This window comes from Rhopilema esculentum, chromosome 11, assembly GCF_057945365.1.
Source record: "Rhopilema esculentum isolate cy_ngs chromosome 11, ASM5794536v1, whole genome shotgun sequence".
Taxonomy (NCBI): domain Eukaryota; kingdom Metazoa; phylum Cnidaria; class Scyphozoa; order Rhizostomeae; family Rhizostomatidae; genus Rhopilema; species Rhopilema esculentum.
Window position 1 is genome coordinate 5,090,196 of NC_142825.1, and position 21,421 is coordinate 5,111,616.

General features: G+C 36.9%; 1 protein-coding gene across 3 annotated transcripts in view; it reads left to right on the top strand.

Annotated features, from left to right (window-relative positions):
- The first annotated feature begins 470 nt into the window (after window positions 1-470).
- LOC135693848 (stimulated by retinoic acid gene 6 protein-like) overlaps window positions 471-21,421 on the top strand; it is a 36,384-nt gene continuing 15,433 nt past the window's right edge. The window contains exons 1-7 of one of the 3 annotated variants that reach the window (XM_089111341.1): window positions 471-561; window positions 15,084-15,169; window positions 15,657-15,736; window positions 17,838-17,968; window positions 18,528-18,645; window positions 19,194-19,257; window positions 21,308-21,418. In XM_089111341.1, the coding sequence (XP_088967467.1) occupies window positions 15,101-15,169; window positions 15,657-15,736; window positions 17,838-17,968; window positions 18,528-18,645; window positions 19,194-19,257; window positions 21,308-21,418 (573 nt within the window). In that variant the 5' untranslated portion in view covers window positions 471-561; window positions 15,084-15,100. The other 2 variants (XM_089111342.1, XM_089111340.1) reach the window with 2 other exon arrangements.

The window sequence follows — 21,421 nt, forward strand, 5'->3', positions numbered from 1 at the left end:
ATATTTCATAGCAGTTTCTGTAAACAAACAAAGAAAAAGTAACTAAATCACATCTTTGTACAAATGTGTTAAGAAATTTATGCATTGAGTTGCTAAACATTGTTGCTGGATCCGTTTTAAAACAGATCAATCATTTTTTTCTGGAATTTCGACGAGACAGAAAACACCACAGCTTGAAAGTTAGGGGTCTGGAGCACAGGCTAACCACAGCAAGCACCGTGATTGTAAATGCTTGGAATTTGCGAACGACGGCTTTTTTTCCAATATTAACATCAATTCATAAATTTAAGTGCAATATAAGGCCATTCACTAAATTTCACATCGATATTCAAAAATGAAGGGAACGAAATCAATCCTGACTTTTACTCGGCGCTTCTATATCATTGCCCAAAAGCGGCTGGCACGGAAAAGAGGCTCGACCCGTTGATTGAAAATTGTTTTCTGAGAAATCTAGAAGTCTCTTTTGTTCATGAATGGGTGAGTAAAGTCGCTTTGCAGACAAGCTTCCAGAAGGTCGATTTCAAAAGAACTTGAAGAAAATATTTTCGCTAATCTGAGAAGGTACTGAATTTTCTTATATTTCTTTCTTTCATATCTTCTGATTGTACTAAGTCCATGTACGGTCCAACTCATTTGCTGCGTAGATAAAGTTATTCGAGCCGCGTGGAGATCAAGTTGCAGTAACTTTCTAGCTGCACTGATATTAGGCCTCAAACCCGGGATATCGGAACCCTCAAATTTCGAGCACCCTATTCACTATTAGGTATGAATCAAAGCTAACTACTCAATCTACTCAATCTTTTATCAGTCGGTATGAACCATCTACTCAAGTCAAATTTGGTATGAAACGTAATTACTTGAAGAATCAAACAACCAAGCTTTGCGCACGTGTATTATCTAGGCCTTCTGGTTGTTTGGCGCGAGCTTTGTACTATAAACTTACAGGCAGAGATACACGCATTCTTCATTTTTTAACAAATTCAACGCAGGGGCTGCTATGCCGAGCAGGTAATTCCCTCAGAAATACGCTTAAATTTTACATTATGTGCCTCAGATGGGATAATACATTCCTGTGGCCAGAAACAGTGGAGCATGGAAGCTCTTGGTCAATTCAGCCGCATACCTGACGTAAGCGTCGTAGCTACAATCACTGCCAAAAGTCTTGGAACACTAACGTAGGTTTTCAAAGGAAAATTCAGCCATCCCCCTCTCCCCCTAGGAACAATGTTGATTTACTATAGAAAAAAGAAAGGGGTTATGGAGTACGCTTTTTCTTGTGGACGTTTGATATTTCTCTATACTTTCAACATTGTTTAGGGGGGAAAGGGTGGCGGAAGTGGTAGTATTCAAGAAAACAAATGAAAAATAGAAAAGCACAGCGCAAAGTGTTGGTGTTCAAAGTAATTTTGGCAGTGATTGTAGGTGCTTTAAAGTAGGGAACCGCAAGGGGGAAATTTGCCGAAAAGAACTCCTTGGTGGCAAAAAATCCTCGGGGCATCACACCCTTCGCCCCCCTCATAATAGCTATGGCCCTGGCCTGACGCGCAAACCTTGTCATTTGTGAATTTGCCATACTCTACCGACTGGGAGCAAAAAAGATGCGAGTTTAATCTAAACCTCATACTTTTTTTCCTGGTTAATTTATGGATCGTTCCAGGCTTGACCCGTTGTCCTGTTATAAAATTTGAAAATTATTTAAAGAGAATAAAATTCAATGGATTAGAGGAGGAACAATCGAAAAATTGAGTCATTCAAATGTGTGGCGGCGCCAGGGGGTGAAATTGTGCAGGGGGGGGGGGTTCGGGTATAATTGCCCTCCTCTTTGGTAATATTTGGTTGTAAATGAATGAATCGTTGAGACAAAGTGGTCCTTTGACAAGAATTTGAACAAAGAAACAAAATCCAATATGATCCATCTTGTATCTTCTGTTCAAACGATTTTTCCGCTATTAAGGTCGTCAGCGATTCATGTTTTTACGGTTGTCCCGTAACGTCAAAATATTCTCTGACTGTCAGCATTGGGCGAGGGCGTGTCCCACTCCTTAAGGCTGTGGTCATAAGATGAACAATCTTTTGTGTTGCTTAGATATGTTTCTACTTAAAAATTCATAATGGCTTTAAAAAAAGCAAACATTTAGTAAACTAAAGCTTTTCGTCTGACACTCTTCAGAGTTTAAAACGTCAGAACATAGATCGAAAACCCTACGCTAGGAAATATATATACCCAGTTGTGGATCAAAATAGGCCAATCATAAACGCGGGCACACGACTGTTGAGGTTGACCAATCAGTGCCACTTGCTTATTTAGAATGTTACCAATGGAGTTATTTTCTTCCTGATGATAAGAAAAAAATGACTTCTTTTGCCCGGCAAAAACCCTTTACGTGCCGACGGACAAAGTGTTGGGGAGTACAGCGCCTCCTATAGCCCCCTTTGGCGACGCCCCTCAATTTCAGGTACATTCTTTCGCTGGTATTGTCCTCGCACACACAAACAATAATAAAAATCTTTTGTCATTAAACAAGTACGGCAGCTATTTCCGTGAAACTTTATTGGTGATATTTTGATGCCTTCTATGTACGCCAGAAAATTAAACTTTTTTGACCTTGAGACGTAAAGATGGGAGTTTTAAAAATTAAGAATTGAGTTACAGGAGGTGCTTGCAAATTGCTTTCTGCGAAAACAACTCGAATAGTTATCGTGAAATTGCATCAATTCTAGGCTGCTCAATTGGTGCAGCTTTTCGCGAAAAAGGGTTGGCAGACCAAAGTAGTTTACGACGCCGAGAGACGAAAGGTCATTTTAAGTGAGCTGCGAACAAAAGTAATACGTTTGAATCCTTATCAGACATTATATTGTCATGTTTAAAATTTGACTGCCGCAAAAGGGTGTGGCCCAAAAGTAAATGGTCAAAAAGGGGCGTGGTCAAAAACTATTTGCGCATGCGCAATGTAAAGTGGTTAAATAGAGGTGTTGCTTGCATGTGAAGATTTTATGTTATTCAAGGAAACTATAAAACAACATTCTCTTAAGTAATTCTTCACTGCCAATTATAACTCTTCGCTGCCTACTTCTTTTACAGTTACAAAGGTTAGCTTGGTTAATAATAGGGTTTGGTTGATATCAAATCTGCATTGATTCTATATCTTGCTACTGCACAGGAAACTTCTGTCAAAAAAATTCACCAGCTTGTCTCTGGATGAATTTACACCGATTCTTAGACAAAAAATTTCCAAAGGCAGGCAAATTGCATAATATTAAGCTTTAGAATATTGAAACCATGGATAACTATTAAGCCAAGAGAATGAAAAACTTCCTTTTTTCCTAAATTTGGAAGGAACTCCAAAATTTGCATCTGGTTCCCAGGCATTGTTAAAAAGATCCTACTACTGAGCTGCTCCAACAAGTTCAACTTGTCCAAAAAACCACTATCAGAATAATTTGAAACAGCATTTCAATTCATTTTCTGTTTTGATATTTTATGGTTCAGTTAACTCTCTTTAGGAGTATGAAGGTAAAAGTGAGAAGGCTTGAATTTGGCTTCTTCTTATCCTAAAGCTACAACAGTTAGACTTTGCATTTGCATTTGAATCTTAAAAACTAGTCTTTGTACTACTGAGACTTTTAAAACATTGTCACCATGAAAAACTGAACAAAGATGTCAGAAGTCTATAAAACATTCTATTGAAATAGAATTTTATATAGACTTCTGATATCTTTTTTCAGTCATGCCAATAACCTCTAGATACATGGTGTTTAGGTATCTCTGTCACATCAGCTAGAATCAACTAGAATATGAAGAAGACCATCTCTTCACCTGAAAATTGTTAACTGATCAAGCTTTGCAGAAAGGGTGTAAGTTATTTGATGTTGCTATGTTAAGCACCTCAAATGTTTGACATCGATAAGCCTATCGATAAGCCTATGGGTCTGGTCTGTTGCCAGCAAAGAAACAAAATTGTGAAAGAATGCTCTGAAGGTTGCATACAGATAAAGCTCTGCTATAAAATGCTCTAAGTTATTGATATTTTTTCGTGCCCAGTACTTCCTTAGATAAAGATTATACAGACAGTTAACATTACAGATTATACCAACAGATGACATTGCAGATTGACAGATAATAGATACACACATCAAAGAATAAATTATTTTTCGAATATTTATTTGGGAGTCATTCAGATACACAAATTCTATTTCCCTTATGTTTATTTGTCTTTTTAAAGGCATTTTCTCCAAAATATCTCAAAAGCAACCAAGGGCATCCAAAGAGGACAAGATAAGCTAATTTCATAACAATAAATAGCAATTCAATAATACTAAAATAACACATCTTTGCCAATCAGGTGATAGCTATGCCAAGTTATAGAAATAAAAGCACTGCTTAACATTTACTCCTGAAAAAATAAACATTCATCGGACTGTAATGTTATGTTTTTAGTTTTAAGTCTAATAGCAACAGCTTTCCCAAATTAAAAGATCTCTGATACATTTGTGTCTGCTGCTTCATAACATAACATAACATACATAACATAACATAACATAACATAACATAACATAACATAACATAACATAACATAACATAACATCACATAACATAACATAACATAACACAACAGAACATGACATACATAGCATAACATAACATAACATAACATAACATAACATAACATAACATAACATAACATAACATAACATAACATAACATAACATAACATAACACAACAGAACATGACATACATAACATAACATAACATGACATAACATAACATAACATAACATAACATAACATAACATAACATAACATAACATAACATAACATAACATAACATAACATAACATAACATAACATAGCATAACATGACATAACATACAATAGCATAACATAGCATAACATAACATACATAACATAACATAACATAACATAACACAACAAAACACAACATAACATAACACAACATATAATTTGAAATATAGCACACAAAATTAGAAACCCAGCATGCTCTAATGCGATGTTTGAAACAAATCGAAATTGAAGTTAAAAACATTTATAGAGAAAGTGAGGCTAGCTATTTTCCCTGGAACCTCAACAGAATTTTTGAAACCAGATTTTCTATGTGTATTAAATACTTGTGTCTGTAAACTCATAAAATATTTATTAAATACTCTGTCTATTATTTTTAAATTTACATCGTCATGATTCGAGTCAATTTGATCAAACAAATAATATTTTTTCTATACTTTGTGTTGTATTGGGAAAGAATTGACAATGCTAACTGACACTGATAATATATACATCTTATGCGATAAAAACAGAGTTTTTGGCAATCATATTGTTATTAAATAACAAAGAATAAAGAAACTGAACGTTAACAAGAATAAAGCATAAATAACAATGTTTCAAAAACGTTTGCTTCAATAATAATTCACCTCCAAAGAAAAAAGTTTGTTCTCGGCTCAACATAGAACTTTTAACCAAGTAGGCCTAGCTCCGATACTTTAGCTGCAGAGATAGGAGCAGAATTTCCAAGTCTTTTAAGCTCAATATTGCTAAGGTCATGCATGAAGCTTCCAATATTAACGTTTCCGACAGAACTTAACCTTTTTCAGGATATCCTTTCCCCTTCTCAGCTTTATTTCCCTGTCTGCCCCTGCGAAAACCCAACCATGGTTCATGGCCCAACCATAGTTTGCAATGGTCATACCATGGTTGAGTCGTGATCCTGACAAGCGCTGACCATGGTTAGTGACCATGGTTGAGCAATGAAAGAAGATTTTGCCTGCAATAATTTTAATTTGTTGGTTCTTGGAAAATATGAATCCTCAACTGTCTAAAAAGTTATCCTCAATAGAAATATAAGAAAAAGTAACAGTTTTCTGTATTTTTTATCATTTTCCATGTAACCATGTCTGACCATGTCAAGACCATGGTCCATGTCTCAAGACACAACTCAGTCAATAGGGGGGATTTATGTGCTTGGTTTCTGATACCTTCAAATTGAAAGATTATATTTTCCTTGTCTCACTATTAATTTCCTTCATTTATTCTGAATGGCAAGAGTTTTACATAAACATGGTCTAACCATTGCTAAACCATGGTCCATTTATCAACTGATATTCATAAAATGGCAAAGAACTTCTAAATTAAACAGCTTGATATCCACTAGTTTTGTTTCGTGGACACATTTCCTTGTTTTTAAGCCATAGAAAAATTATTTTCTTTGAATTTGAGATGTTTTATGAAAATTTGGCCTGACCATTGCAGACCCATTGCTGAACCATGGTCAATTTATTAATTGACATTTCTTAAAATGGCAAAGAATTTTTAAATTAAATTCAAAAGCAAGATCAAGCCCCCTGTCCCCTTCAAAGTCAAGAAAATTTCTAACAAGAAAGATAGGCTCCACCCCCTATGTCCCTACAAGAAATCTCCACTGTTTAAAATCCTGGTATTTTCTTCCTTTCCTACTAAGAAATTTTTGCCTATAAGTAATTTTTTGCATGGTTATATGTTTCATTATTAAGCAGGCACCAGGGAGCTTTGAGACGGTGGGGGTTTTAAAGAAGTGGGTGCTAAAACCTTTTAAAAAGAGGCTTTCCTGGTAGTTTATTACTTAATATTTGACATTTTTAGCAGCCCCCCTGCCCCCCTGCTATGCGGTGCCTGTTAAGTTGGGTATTCCAAGATTAGCTTTGTTTTGTAGACATATTTCCTTGCTTTCAAATAAGAAAACATTTATTTCCTTTGGATTTAAATTTTCTTATGCATGCAAACATGGTTTGACCATCGCTAGACCATGGCTCAACCAACAAGCAACTGCCATTTTTGAGCGCGCTTTTTCAAACACAAGATGGCCGTTTGGATTGCAGTTCGATCATCTATCAGTGCGTTCACCTTTGCGATTCATGTACGCAGCAAAAACAAGATAATTTTTTAAAAGGTTTGTGCAGTTGGGAAGTTTGTTGATTATGTTGAAAGCTTCATCGTAAAGAACTGCTAGGTAACATAGCGTATTTAATGTTAGGCCCGGACAGATCTAGAGGACTTGGGACCCTTTTTCTGACCGAAAGTATTGTTGCGAGTGATGCAAGATTTCGAAATAAGAACGTTTTTGTGGAGCAATTTGATGATGGATAACGTTTGATCCCGATAAAAAGATATATACGGATAGATCGCGTTTACACGGTGCCGTACAACTTTTGATAAGGAAAGACTTCCCGTTCATTACGAGTACGGATAAACCAGACTTTTCGCAACGAACGGCTTCAGTTTAAACTCTCCTCGCACCAGAGTTTATTTAAAGAATTTTAAAAATTTAGAAAATTGGACTTTATGGGCGTTGTCTTTCTAAATTTTTAACGACCACGCCCCTTCTACTATCAGGGTATACACCAATTTAACTTAAACTTTTTTTGATAAAATTCTTTAAATGTTTTTGTACAAAATCTTTTATTCCAGATTCGCATTAAGAGCAAAAATTTTAGTCTACTTGAAAATTTTCATAATGTTTTTGGTCACGACATTGATTTTATTATGACATTAGAAAACTTTCATTAGGAATTTGACCGTGATTGATAGCTAAGGGGGTAAAGTTTCACCTGGAACGATTATTGTTGTGAAACCCCTTACAAGTTCATACTTGAATTCTCTGTAAAAATTAGAACACAAGCAGAAACAATATGAAAGATTGTATCCGGAAGTGACTTGCGGGCTTTATGCACTTCAATGCACGATTATGATGCCCTGGAAGCAGGCCTGGCTTCAGGAAATTTTTTTGGGAGGGTGCAAGTGTTTATCTACCGAATACATTTTGGCATTATTACACTCCGTTAATGCGACTGGTGCATTGTGCTTCACAGTTTCAGAGATGGGGCCACAAAACTGAGTCTTGGGGGTTAAGAATCAAGTTCAGTGTCATAGTAGGACCCGCCATGGTTGGGTCCGACGCGAAAGAAATTTTTTGAAATTAAGCCTTCTAGGATGGCTAGAAATGCATCTCCCAGACTAAAATTGTCTCTGGTTTTGTCAAATATCTTGGGATTAATCTTCTTCTGTGATGTTCCTGAAAATTCTCTTCTGGATCAAGGGAAAAACTGAACTCCAGAACTTTTTAATATCTTTGAATGTTTTTAAAAATTACATGAAGTACAATTTTCTACAAAAAAGTTTATCTACCCATCAAAATCCCAATTTTACTGACTAAAATCCCAATTTGGAATCCCCCCCACACACCCCCATGGAACCGGCCCTGCCTGGAAGCCCCATTCTACAGATTGTGAGAGGCTAGTATTTGCATACAGTCTCATGAAAACAAGTTCAAGAACTGCATGTTAAGCCTGAGCTTTGCCAAACTTTACGCACACTTTTCATCCTAGATAAGATGCCTTTTTTAAAAATTGATCAGGAACCTTGAAGTGCTCTAATCAGCAACAAATAAAAATATGATATAAAGCAAAGTGAGCTTTCTTGTGAAAAGCAAAGCTTTGCATTAAAATTTACTGTGTCAGAACTTTGATGAGCTCAAAGAGAGATTCTCTTTGAGAGTGCTTACAGCAGGAGTTCATGAAGTGCAGAAGCAAGAGGAATCTTAAAGAAGAAAAAAAGCAAAAGTGAACCATGGCTTCATGGTTGGTTGATATGTTTGAACCATGGTTTGATCATGGTCAAGAGACATGGTTGAATCATGGTTTGATCATGGCCAAGAAACATGGTTGAATCATGGTTCGATCATGGTCAAGTGACATGGTTGAACCATGTGTGAACCATGATTCAAACCAAGTTTACAAGCATTATGCAATTCCTGTAAAAATTCAAATTTGTATTTTCAAAAATTCAAATGTTTATATGGTTGAACCCTGATTTGACCTAAATTGGTAAAATGATTAGATGACATGGTCTAACCATGGAAAAACATGGTTGAAACACATTTGTTGAGCATGGTTAAGCCATGGTTCAACCATGAACAGGTAACCATGTATTGGCTATGGTCTGACCATGGTTTAAACTGAAATCATAAAAAGAACTGAAAATTTCAAAATTGTTTAAAATAATCCTGAACATTTCAGCTTTCAATATTGCTCAAGCAAATTTTTGAAAAAGTAAAAATTTTGAAATATTAGACATGGTTCAGCAATGGTTGAGCAATGGGTCCCATTGGAAATTCGTGGTTCTACCATGGTTAACCATGGTCATTTCGTTGCTCAACCATGTTGGGAAATGGTTGAAAACTTATGCATTGAGTGGCTAAACATTGTTGCTGGATCCGTTTTAAAACAGATCAATCATTATTTTCTGGAATTTCGACGAGACAGAAAACACCATAGCAAGCACCGCGACTGTAAATGCTTGGAATTTGCGAACGACGGCTTATTTTTCCAATATTAATATCAATTCATAAATTTAAGTGCAATATAAGGCCAGTCACCAAGTTTCACATCGATATTCGAAAGAGAAGTGAACGAAATCAATCCTTACTTTTACCAAATTTGTAAGGGCTCGGTATGGAGCAAGTTCCTTTTTGCCACTATTCAAAATGGCGGAAGTAAACAAATTTGCCTCACAGTGGGCCTGTGAGTTAGACATCTAGCCCTTCGGCGCTCGGCGCTTCTATATCATTGCCCAAAAGCGGCTGGCACGGAAAAGAGGCTCGACCCGTTGATTGAAAATTGTTTTCTGAGAAATCTAGAAGTCTCTTTTGTTCATGAATGGGTGAGTAAAGTCGCTTTGCAGACAAGCTTCCAGAAGGTCGATTTCAAAAGAACTTGAAGACAATATTTTCGCTAATCTGAGAAGGTACTGAATTTTCTTATATTTCTTTCTTTCATATCTTCTGATTGTACTAAGTCCATGTACGGTCCAACTCATTTGCTGCGTAGATAAAGTTATTCGAGCCGCGTGGAGATCAAGTTGCAGTAACTTTCTAGCTGCACTGATATTAGGCCTCAAACCCGGGATATCGGAACCCTAAAATTTCGAGCACCCTATTCACTATTAGGTATGAATCAAAGCTAACTACTCAATCTACTCAATCTTTTATCAGTCGGTATGAACCATCTACTCAAGTCAAATTTGGTATGAAACGTAATTACTTGAAGAATCAAACAACCAAGCTTTGCGCACGTGTATTATCTAGGCCTTCTGGTTGTTTGGCGCGAGCTTTGTACTATAAACTTACAGGCAGAGATACACGCATTCTTCATTTTTTAACAAATTCAACGCAGGGGCGGCTATGCCGAGCAGGTAATTCCCTCGGAAATACGCTTAAATTTTACATTATGTGCCTCAGATGGGATAATACATTCCTGTGGCCAGAAACAGTGGAGCATGGAAGCTCTTGGTCATTTCAGCCGCATACCTGACGTAAGCGTCGTAGCTACAATCACTGCCAAAAGTCTTGGAACACTAACGTAGGTTTTCAAAGGAAAATTCAGCCATCCCCCTCTCCCCCTAGGAACAATGTTGATTTACTATAGAAAAAAGAAAGGGGTTATGGAGTACGCTTTTTCTTGTGGACGTTTGATATTTCTCTATACTTTCAACATTGTTTAGGGGGGAAAGGGTGGCGGAAGTGGTAGTATTCAAGAAAACAAATGAAAAATAGAAAAGCACAGCGCAAAGTGTTGGTGTTCAAAGTAATTTTGGCAGTGATTGTAGGTGCTTTAAAGTAGGGAACCGCAAGGGGGAAATTTGCCGAAAAGAACTCCTTGTTGGCAAAAAATCCTCGGGGCATCACACCCTTCGCCCCCCTCATAATAGCTATGGCCCTGGCCTGACGCGCAAACCTTGTCATTTGTGAATTTGCCATACTCTACCGACTGGGAGCAAAAAAGATGCGAGTTTAATCTAAACCTCATACTTTTTTTCCTGGTTAATTTATGGATCGTTCCAGGCTTGACCCGTTGTCCTGTTATAAAATTTGAAAATTATTTAAAGAGAATAAAATTCAATGGATTAGAGGAGGAACAATCGAAAAATTGAGTCATTCAAATGTGTGGCGGCGCCAGGGGGTGAAATTGTGCAGGGGGGGTTCGGGTATAATTGCCCTCCTCTTTGGTAATATTTGGTTGTAAATGAATGAATCGTTGAGACAAAGTGGTCCTTTGACAAGAATTTGAACAAAGAAACAAAATCCAATATGATCCATCTTGTATCTTCTGTTCAAACGATTTTTCCGCTATTAAGGTCGTCAGCGATTCATGTTTTTACGGTTGTCCCGTAACGTCAAAATATTCTCTGACTGTCAGCATTGGGCGAGGGCGTGTCCCACTCCTTAAGGCTGTGGTCATAAGATGAACAATCTTTTGTGTTGCTTAGATATGTTTCTACTTAAAAATTCATAATGGCTTTAAAAAAAGCAAACATTTAGTAAACTAAAGCTTTTCGTCTGACACTCTTCAGAGTTTAAAACGTCAGAGCATAGATCGAAAACCCTACGCTAGGAAATATATATACCCAGTTGTGGATCAAAATAGGCCAATCATAAACGCGGGCACACGACTGTTGAGGTTGACCAATCAGTGCCACTTGCTTATTTAGAATGTTACCAATGGAGTTATTTTCTTCCTGATGATAAGAAAAAAATGACTTCTTTTGCCCGGCAAAAACCCTTTACGTGCCGACGGACAAAGTGTTGGGGAGTACAGCGCCTCCTATAGCCCCCTTTGGCGACGCCCCTCAATTTCAGGTACATTCTTTCGCTGGTATTGTCCTCGCACACACAAACAATAATAAAAATCTTTTGTCATTAAACAAGTACGGCAGCTATTTCCGTGAAACTTTATTGGTGATATTTTGATGCCTTCTATGTACGCCAGAAAATTAAACTTTTTTGACCTTGAGACGTAAAGATGGGAGTTTTAAAAATTAAGAATTGAGTTACAGGAGGTGCTTGCAAATTGCTTTCTGCGAAAACAACTCGAATAGTTATCGTGAAATTGCATCAATTCTAGGCTGCTCAATTGGTGCAGCTTTTCGTGAAAAAGGGTTGGCAGACCAAAGTAGTTTACGACGCCGAGAGACGAAAGGTCATTTTAAGTGAGCTGCGAACAAAAGTAATACGTTTGAATCCTTACCATACATTATATTGTCATGTTTAAAATTTGACTGCCGCAAAAGGGTGTGGTCCAAAAGTAAATGGTCAAAAATGGGCGTGGTCAAAACCATTTACTCATGCGCAATGTAAAGTGGTTAAATAGAGGTGTTGCTTGCATGTGAAGATTTTATATTATTCAAGGAAACTTTAAAACAACATTCTCTTAAGTAATTCTTCACTGCCAATTATGACTCTTCACTGCCTACTTCTTTTACAGTTACAAAGGTTAGCATGGTTAATTATAGGGTTTGGTTGATATCAAATCTGCATTGATTCTATATCTTGCTACTGCACAGGAAACTTCTGTCAAAAAAATTCACCACCTTGTCTCTGGATGAATTTACACCGATTCTTAGACAAAAAATTTCCAAGAAAGGCAAATTGCATAATATTAAGCTTTAGAATATTGAAACCATGGATAACTATTGAACCAAGAGAATGAAAAACTTTCTCAGATCAGGCCGTTTAGGGGGTTTTCCAAGATATGGGGGCTTTTCCAAGATATAGGGGGTTTAAGTCATTTTAGGGTGGTGTCTTTGGATAACGATATACTTTGTTTAAGAGCACAAAAAGTGCTAAAAGCAAGTATATAGCAATGCAACCTTCAAAAATCAAATTGTTTTTATCATTTGCGCTAATTCCGATTATTGGGGGGAGAGCATAAACAAAAACCTATAGCTTAGCGTGCTGTTATTCAATCAGTTATTATGTGCATAAATTATGCGAAATATTTAGTGCAAAAAGCCTTGCTGTAGTTGTTTCTTGTAGTACTCAAGATATTTTAAAAGGTCCTAATGATATGCAATGTCAAGACGAAATAATCCTCTGTTTCACTGGAAGAAGTAGCTTGTTGACTTCATTCGTTTGACAGTCTTTCCATGTGCTGCCACGTGGAATCTTGACTTGCTTCGTTGTTTTGGGATATTTCTAGGCTCTTTCTAACAGTTCTGTTTTTATTTCAAATTGATTAACTTTAATTGGAAGATTTGATTGCGAAACCCTTAAAGTAAGGTTCTGTTCTTCAGAACCTATTATTCTCGTTAGACTTTCATCAATGTTTTTAATACAAGAATATAATTCAAAGACCATAAAATATCTTAGTTGATGCTAATTACAAACCATACACGAGGTTTCCCTTTCATATCTTTCTCGGGATGTGAAAGAATCATATAAAATATGGCAGAAAGAAATGAGAAATGTTTGTTATTCACTTTGGGCAGACCCCATAATCATGAAAAGCAGCTTAGAGGAATACCTGAACAATTACTGTAGGAGAGCACTTTGTTCATAGATCTTGCCACCAGGACTTTTCTAAATCCATTTTAGTGAAAGGAAATAGAGATGAAAAGGCCAAAAGCATTGCCATAAAGGATTCCCCTTTGAAAAAAAGATGACTTTGTGTACTGGAAGGCGCTTCCCGAAACTTTCCATAAAGTGCCCATCTGCAAAAGCAATCAAGGGAGAAGCAGCCAATCTGTGTAATGTAGACATCCGCAGCTTGTAAAACACTCGAGCAAGTGCATCCCACAAACTGCTATTGGTTTCTCTGCAATGGAAAGAAAAAGAGCGACTCTTTGAAGTAATTGAGGAAGTTTAGGTGGCAGAAAAAGTAGCTCTTGGTTGTGCAGAATCTGAATAACCCCTCCAAATTTACTGCATCAGATTTCGTAGAGAAAGAACTTCACCAATTGAAGCTCTTCAAGCCAACAACGAGGCAGCAGACAAGAGGAAATGCTTTCTGCTACACCAAGCAGTGACAACAGATAAAGATAGATATCCCAATTCCTTGTCCTCAATGAAGTTCTAAACCTTGCAGTCTACATAGACAGTGGCAGTGGAAAGAATCCAAAGATCTTAGCATTAGTTTTCATGTCATCTCTCTTCGTTAGAAAAGACAACTCTCTTCGGCTTGCATTCTTCCAGTGGAAATGATTATGGAACTAACGAAAAGTACACAAGAGTTCTTGTCTACATTTGCAGAGCTTAGTTTTTCAGCTGATATCCAAGAAAATGTTATTGCATCACTGATTGTTGCCTGTCACTTGTTTGGTGAAAGACAACACCACTGTATAGATGACGCCTACCGAGAAATCTTCTCGAGAAGATTTTCAATGGATGAGAAAGTTACAAATTTACTTGTGCTCACGGGGGTTTTCCAAGTTCCCTTTCCAGACAAAATGGGTGAGCCATCCTTAATTCGCCTTTTTTACCCCCAAAACGGAACTTTTCTTCAAGTGTGTTGTCACTAACCCCATGCCCCCCCCTAGCGACGGCCCTGGTGGCTAGAATGAAGAGACAAGCATCAACTTATATAATAATGCAGCAGGGTACCCGGGGTACTAATCTCACTCTCATTTTAACTAGAGTGAGTCTGGTTCCCAGGGTAGCAGCAGGATGACCCACGCGGGTTTCTCGGTTGATTGGAATTTGGAAGCTTAGTTATTGTGAGAATCTTGCGGTAGAAAACATCGTTAACGTATGCATGGCCTCTACGTATATAAGAACCTTACAGGCTAGAATTTAGAATAGCAGCCTGTTAATCAAGAACCTATCCAGGCTGCCAGAAAAAACCTAGGTTCTTTTATGCTGGTTTCTTCTGTATGCAACAGGAGATTCATTTACAAAGTACCTCATCTTGTAAGCTTTGTAACTGTAGTGTTTATAGATTTAAATTGAAAATGTTTCAATTATTATTTTTATTGTCAATGTGGGAGCTAAAAATTTCAAGTTTAAAGCCAAAAAAGAAATAACTACCAAAATTTGTTAGTAACTACAAATAACAATAAAGTCAAGTTTATCATAAAAGTATCAGTCTCGAAAATTCATTCATTCGTCGTCAGTTTTTAGGAACAATGTTGAGAAGCAATAGCTTGACAATTCCCCGTCCTTTGTGCCCCCCCCACAATGTATAAGAAACGAATGGGAATCTTTGGGTAAAAAGGCAAGCAATTATTTGTTTTGAAAATTCCTTTAATAAATTTCATCAAACTTCAGGTTGATGTTGTCAAAAGATGGAAAGCTGTACGGAGACTTTAAATACAATTTCACTAGTTCCTATTTGTCTGGTGCCAGGTGTCTCTGTAAGTATAATATAATTAGCATAGCTATGTAGATTCATTTCAAAAGACTGACATACCAGTTGTACTCAATACTAGTGATTTTTTTTCAACAATTGTGCCATGAATTTCTTTCAGGAGAAGAACTAGAAATTATCCAAGTTCTCTTAATTATCCAAATTGGGCTAAGAAACTTTTTAAAATTTAATTGATTCATGTTTTCAAGTAGTTTGCCTATTCGAATATGTGAACTATAATAGTAATCACACTCGAGCTGAGCGGGTAGATAAGTTATATCTTGGTTATATTGACGGGTATGAGCGGAGCGGGTAAATTGAAAAGTTATATTTTTAAAAGTGTTATTTTGTAGCATTCATGAGATTTTTCTGACCCGATAAATGCTGCATCTCCCAGTTATGTGCTGTGGCACAGTAAAGGGGCTCTCTTTCACAAACAATGGCACGCATGTCATCATTCATTATAAAAGCATTTCGTCATTTGCTATTTGTAGATCTTTTACATAGCTGCATCGTTCTTGTACAAGCATATATCGAAGTCAAGGCTTAAAAGCTTCAAAGAAAGTCCTGCTTTGTAAGTATCCACATTGATATGTTTCTCTTAACAACTGTACCAAAGGTCTAAAGATTACACTGGCCTGATGTTAGGCCACGCACATGTAGGATAAATGCTAGCTTGTACCTTCGCACGAGTTTTGTTTTAAAAAGGTTGTTATATTGCTCTAACATTTGGGGTGTAGCATGCAAATTTGGATTGGGAATGATTTTCTTCCATGCTTCTGCATAGTAAATCCCAATTAATCTTGGTATAAGACAAAGCGGGCCAGTTTGTAAAGAAATCAATGTACTAAGAACTGTATTCTATGAATGCGTAAGTATTCTATTCAGTGATCAATTTTTTGATCGTGACAAAGATTCAAAAGATTGCTAGAAATGTTGAGTGAGATATCCAGTTAGCTCCAGTGGCAAAATAAGCTGTGCTGTAAAGATGCGTTTTTTCAAAGAGTATATTAGAAATTCCTAAAGCTTATTAAGATGGCAAAGAAACTTACTACAACTTCATTTGGAATTTTTGCAATCTAAAACGCAAACATTAACTGAATAGTAGAACTTTCATCCATAATTACTCCCGAATAATTTTGATTAATGGAACTGGACAGACACTTTGCTATTTATAAAAGGGATTTAAATAGCACTTAGATACAAAACGATCCTTAAACATTTTCGTGAACAGATCATCGAACTCGCAGAAATCATTGAAAATGTTTTGATGTGTCTTTTTTAAGCCTAGAAAATGTAAATTGCCTACGGCAAGCGCTTCATTTACATTTAGATTATCATTTTACATTTAAAGAGTCATCAACGCAAAAAAATTTGCATTGCCAAAAAGCATTTTTCGTCGATCTAGTTTGTTATGTGAACCGCAAAGACTATCACAAAATAACTCAATGTTGTCTGGAATACAGAAAGTGGGTCTAATTTAGGGGAAGAAATTTGAATCGAGCAAGGGTATGATTGCCTGCGAGCGCGGGGTCGTCTGGAGGCCGATAGCAGAAGATTCAAACGAGCGCGTGATTGTCGTCACGCTCGCTGAAAATTGAAACCAAACCAATTTTGAACGAGCACGGCGCAGAAGGGGGAAAGAGGAAAAGTCCTGGACAGGCTCTCACCAGCGAGGGTTAGCAAGTAGTATAATTCTATCATACATAGGTTTAAATACCATTATATTCATTTTATAACGGGAAAGTTTAGCATCTAATACCTAGTAGGCCTAGAAGAGGTAGAAGAGGAGGAACCTTCTTTTTGACTGATTCAATTCTTTCTTGGTTATATCAACCTTTTTTATTTCATCGACGTGTGTAGCCTTTACCGCTAGGCAGGAGCTTGCCATTACCGTGCCGAGAAATCCCCATCGACCGAGAGCTTTCAAAATTATTGTCGGATATCAGATTATCAATCGATTATTTGTTGATGACTATCAGACCGTAAAAATACTATACTTACCAACTTACAAAAATACTTACCAAAAATTCAATCGCACTAGTTTCTCTCACTTGTTTCTCGCAACATGTATGTGATACAAAGCATGCAAAACCATTTTTCGGTAGGACTTTTGTCCCCACTTCATAACATCAAAATCTTTTTGCAATTTTCCGGGGTCCAAATTTTGTGTTGGTTCCTCTTGTGGTAAAAAAATGTAATTTGTGACAACCTTGTGCCTGGAATCCAACGCAGAGGAAAGTGGTTCCGTTTGCAGGGATCTTCGGATCAACTCGCCGTTCCCGCCTTACGTATTTAACGATTTATGGCTATGCGAAATGACTGTTTTTGGTGTTCGAGCTATCAAGCCTATCAATGGTCTACCACCGAAGTCACGAACCCGCCTACCCAGGTGTTGCACCGCGCCTCCAACACGATGGAAAGCAAACAAATTTGCTCATTCATTTCGTTTAAAAGCGTTGCGCTTTCGCGGCTGTTGACAGACAATTTAAGTTATGTAATGTTTCGACTTTCGTCCTACACTCTTTAGAGTTTAATCGTCGGATAATGACCTAAAGTAAGCAGAAAATTTATATCCAAGTGTGGACCAAAAACAAGGTGAGAGGAAAAAAGACTCGTTTGAGAAGTATGCAAAGCCTCCTGCAACATTAATTCATTTATTTTGTCTATTCTAGGCCGATAAATTTTCTAGATGGCTACGAAAACCGTTGTGCTTATGCAATGGCTTTTGGTGTTGCCACCTCGATGATTGTTAATACTATCTTGTTTTCTGAAGGCACGAACACTATTCCAGGCTCTTTACAGAGTAAGTAATGGTCGGCATATCAACATTTTGGTAAGATACTTTTTCGTAGGAATCATAGTACCTCCAACACTCCAAGCGCTCTCTTTAAAGTACTCTGTTTACTGGCTCAGATAAGACATGAAATATTTCACAATTATGTATGTAAAGGAAATTCGAACTTGCTTGTCGGGTTGTTTTTGCATAAAAGAGCAAGGAATTTTGAGTTGTTTGATTTGATGTTTGTTCAAAGTACACTTTCATGTTTTACAATGACATTTGAATCCTTTGCTGTGCCATGAAGATTTGAATATCAAGATTCGAATAAACTTAGGTACCTGGTAATCATAGCGAGGCTTATAAAGCCTATAAACCGATGACTTTTTAACCTTCTTATAAAAGTCCTCTATCCCTATCAAAAGTCATGTTATATTTTTGTCTTTGCTGTGTCTTTTCTTGTAATGAAAATTATTTGTATCTAATAAAGAGATTATGAAAGCTGAATTTCATGTCATTTTCACATTGCTTGTTTCATTTATGCTTTGAGCACATTAAACATAATTTTGGCCCTTTCTTCTTTTAGTCTTCATAAAGCTCTTAAAGGCAGCATTGATTTCCTTAATGCCGTTTCCACTCGTTGATTGCATTGGAATAAAAAAACTGCACGGAGCTATATGCGGATTGGCTTACAGCATATTGTGGTATGCAATTCATGTTTTTCTTTTCGTCATTTTATGATGCTTTTATTATAACAATTAGCCATTGATCCAACAAACACAGAGTTGAAAAGAACCTGTTTTTAGAATGTTTTTAACTTTGTGGAAAAGGAACAAGAGTGGAAAAGAAACTGTTTTTAGAATGTTTTTAACTTTGAGCACATTAAACTTGAAAATACCCCATTAAATATAACTAAATATGCGTTATTAGCTAGATATGGTAAAAACTGCCAGAGGTAATGCCAGGTGAGCACATTTTTATCCCAGAACAAACCTAAGGTACTATGAACCAGGCTTAATTAACACTAATCCATGAAAAACACGTCGGAAAAACTAAAAAGAAAAATTCTCCTTCCAGAATAACCAAAGAGCAAAACATCACCTCTACGTTTCATGACGTTTCAGACTATTTTCATTTTTATAAGATTGTTTAATAATTTCCTTAATAACTTTAATAATTTTGCGCAGGATTTTACGAATTTTCAATGTATATTTATTACATACTCGATATTCTTTTGCATTCTTTCCCTAAGGCTCTTGGTCTTGATTGGCGTGAATACAGAGATAACACGGAAATGCGACAAAATTCTTCCAACGGTTAGCACGACAACAATTTTCTCCTTGTTATCTGCCTGTTCTCTTCCATTGTTATTTTGCAAGGGCGAACCTCCACTCATACCTTCTTCAGCTTTTTTAGCATAGCCAGTAAAAAAACCTAGGCCTTTCTGTTCACACGATACTGGATTCATTACATATCGGATTCACTGGCCTGATCCGATACGAATATAAAGCTCTGTTCACATGATAGTGGATTCATTTCATATCGGATTCACTGACCCGATTTGATACGAATATAAAGTTCTGTTTACACGATACTGGGTTCATTTCATATCGGATTCACCGACCCGATCCGATACGAATATAAATCTCTATTTGCATGATACTGGATTCATTTCTTATCGGATTCACTGATCCGATCCGATACGAATATAAAGCTCTGTTCACACGACACTGGATTCATTTCATATCGGATTCACCGACCCGATCCGATACGAATATAAAGCTCTGTTTACACGATACTGGATTCATTTCTTATCGGATTCACTGATCCGATTCGATACGAATATAAAGCTCTGTTTACACGATACTGGATTCATTTCTTATCGGATTCACTGATCCGATCCGATACGAATATCAATTTCTGTTCACAAGATACCGGATTCATTTCGTATCGGATTCACTTCTCCTCACACGGCGACCTACTGTTCAACACTGCTCCGAAAAAACTATTGTCTTTAAGCAGTTGCCTAGCAACATTGAATCTGACACGTTATTTTCTTCTAAAGAGAAAATATTTCAAAACTGAATATTTTGAGCTGCATATTTATTATTTCATTGGGATCCACTGTCAATTCGTGTATTGAAAAGAGCGCGAAATTGTTTGTATATCGAAGCTGCAAATTCGAGACAGAGGTTCCGGAGTAAAACCATATCGGATTCATGCGTTCACACGAGTTCGAATATGATCCGATATGGTTCCAACCACATTCAAAGCGGAATGGTTTGATTCCGCAAAAACTATTCGGTGCGTATCGGATTAAGTGTCATCGTGTGAACAGAAGGCCTATCCTAGGGCCTGCCCCACAGGTCATCAGCTTAAATCATTTATACAGATAAGCCTGTATGCCCGCCTGTATGTTACAACAAATACTCTGAACCAAAGTCAACAAGTAAAACGGCGTAAGCAAAATGTTTGCCGCGATGGGGGCTAGAGAGGGTAAGAAGAAACTTTCTTCGTATTGTTGGCCTCTCAAGTCCAGGATCAGTTGCGCGGGCCCTGTATCCGATATGAAAAGTGTTCCGATACAACAATGAATCAGGTATCGCGTGGACGGGAAGGTTTTTTATCATCCTATCACACGGAAACCTGATACCACGACGATTTTTGCATCATATTAGTACTATATTTCGACGTTTAAAAGGCGCGATTCTTAACACGAGCAATTTTATACCTTAATATACAAATTTTAATTGTAAATAAAGCGTTATATTCTCGAATGTCATTATGAGACTTTTCGGGCACAAAACTTTCTCAGCAATGCACAATTGACGTTGAGCGCTAGTATGAGTACTCATAAAATCAAAAACTGTTATAGCAAAAATTTTCATATAATGCCGCTAGAATGGCTATTGTCTACTTTTATAAAAGTAGAATAGTTCAATTTGCGGAAAATTAGCTATTTTAGAGCTATATGTCCAAAAGAAGATTTCTCAGCAATGTTTGGAGAGACCATGTTGGGGCTTTGTTTCGAACTTTTTCTTTGGATTCTGGAATTCGTCTTGAAATATTTTGAAATGGAGGAAACTAGTCACGTAAATATAACTAAACTTCATATAAAACTTTTGATATGTAAAAACATTTTCCTAAAAACCAAGTTACATGAAGAAATCTTTAAACTTTTGTAGTCGGTATAGTATTATTTATACTGATAGGTCCAGAATACTCTACAGTAGTAATATTTCTTTGCTAAATTCCCTTTTTGGAGCAGTATCTAAAATAAAAACATAGAATCTAAGTGATTTCGCCCCTCCCGCAAAAACTCCGTTCGAACGTGAACCACTGGCTATTTAGCGTTTTCTTTTGCAGATCTCCTTCGCCTATTTATGGGTTGCCGGCTTTCTTCCCATGGCCATATGCCTGCTTTTCTTAACTGGTCATTTCTTAAGAAAGATTTTCAAATTTGTAAGATGCAGATCAGTA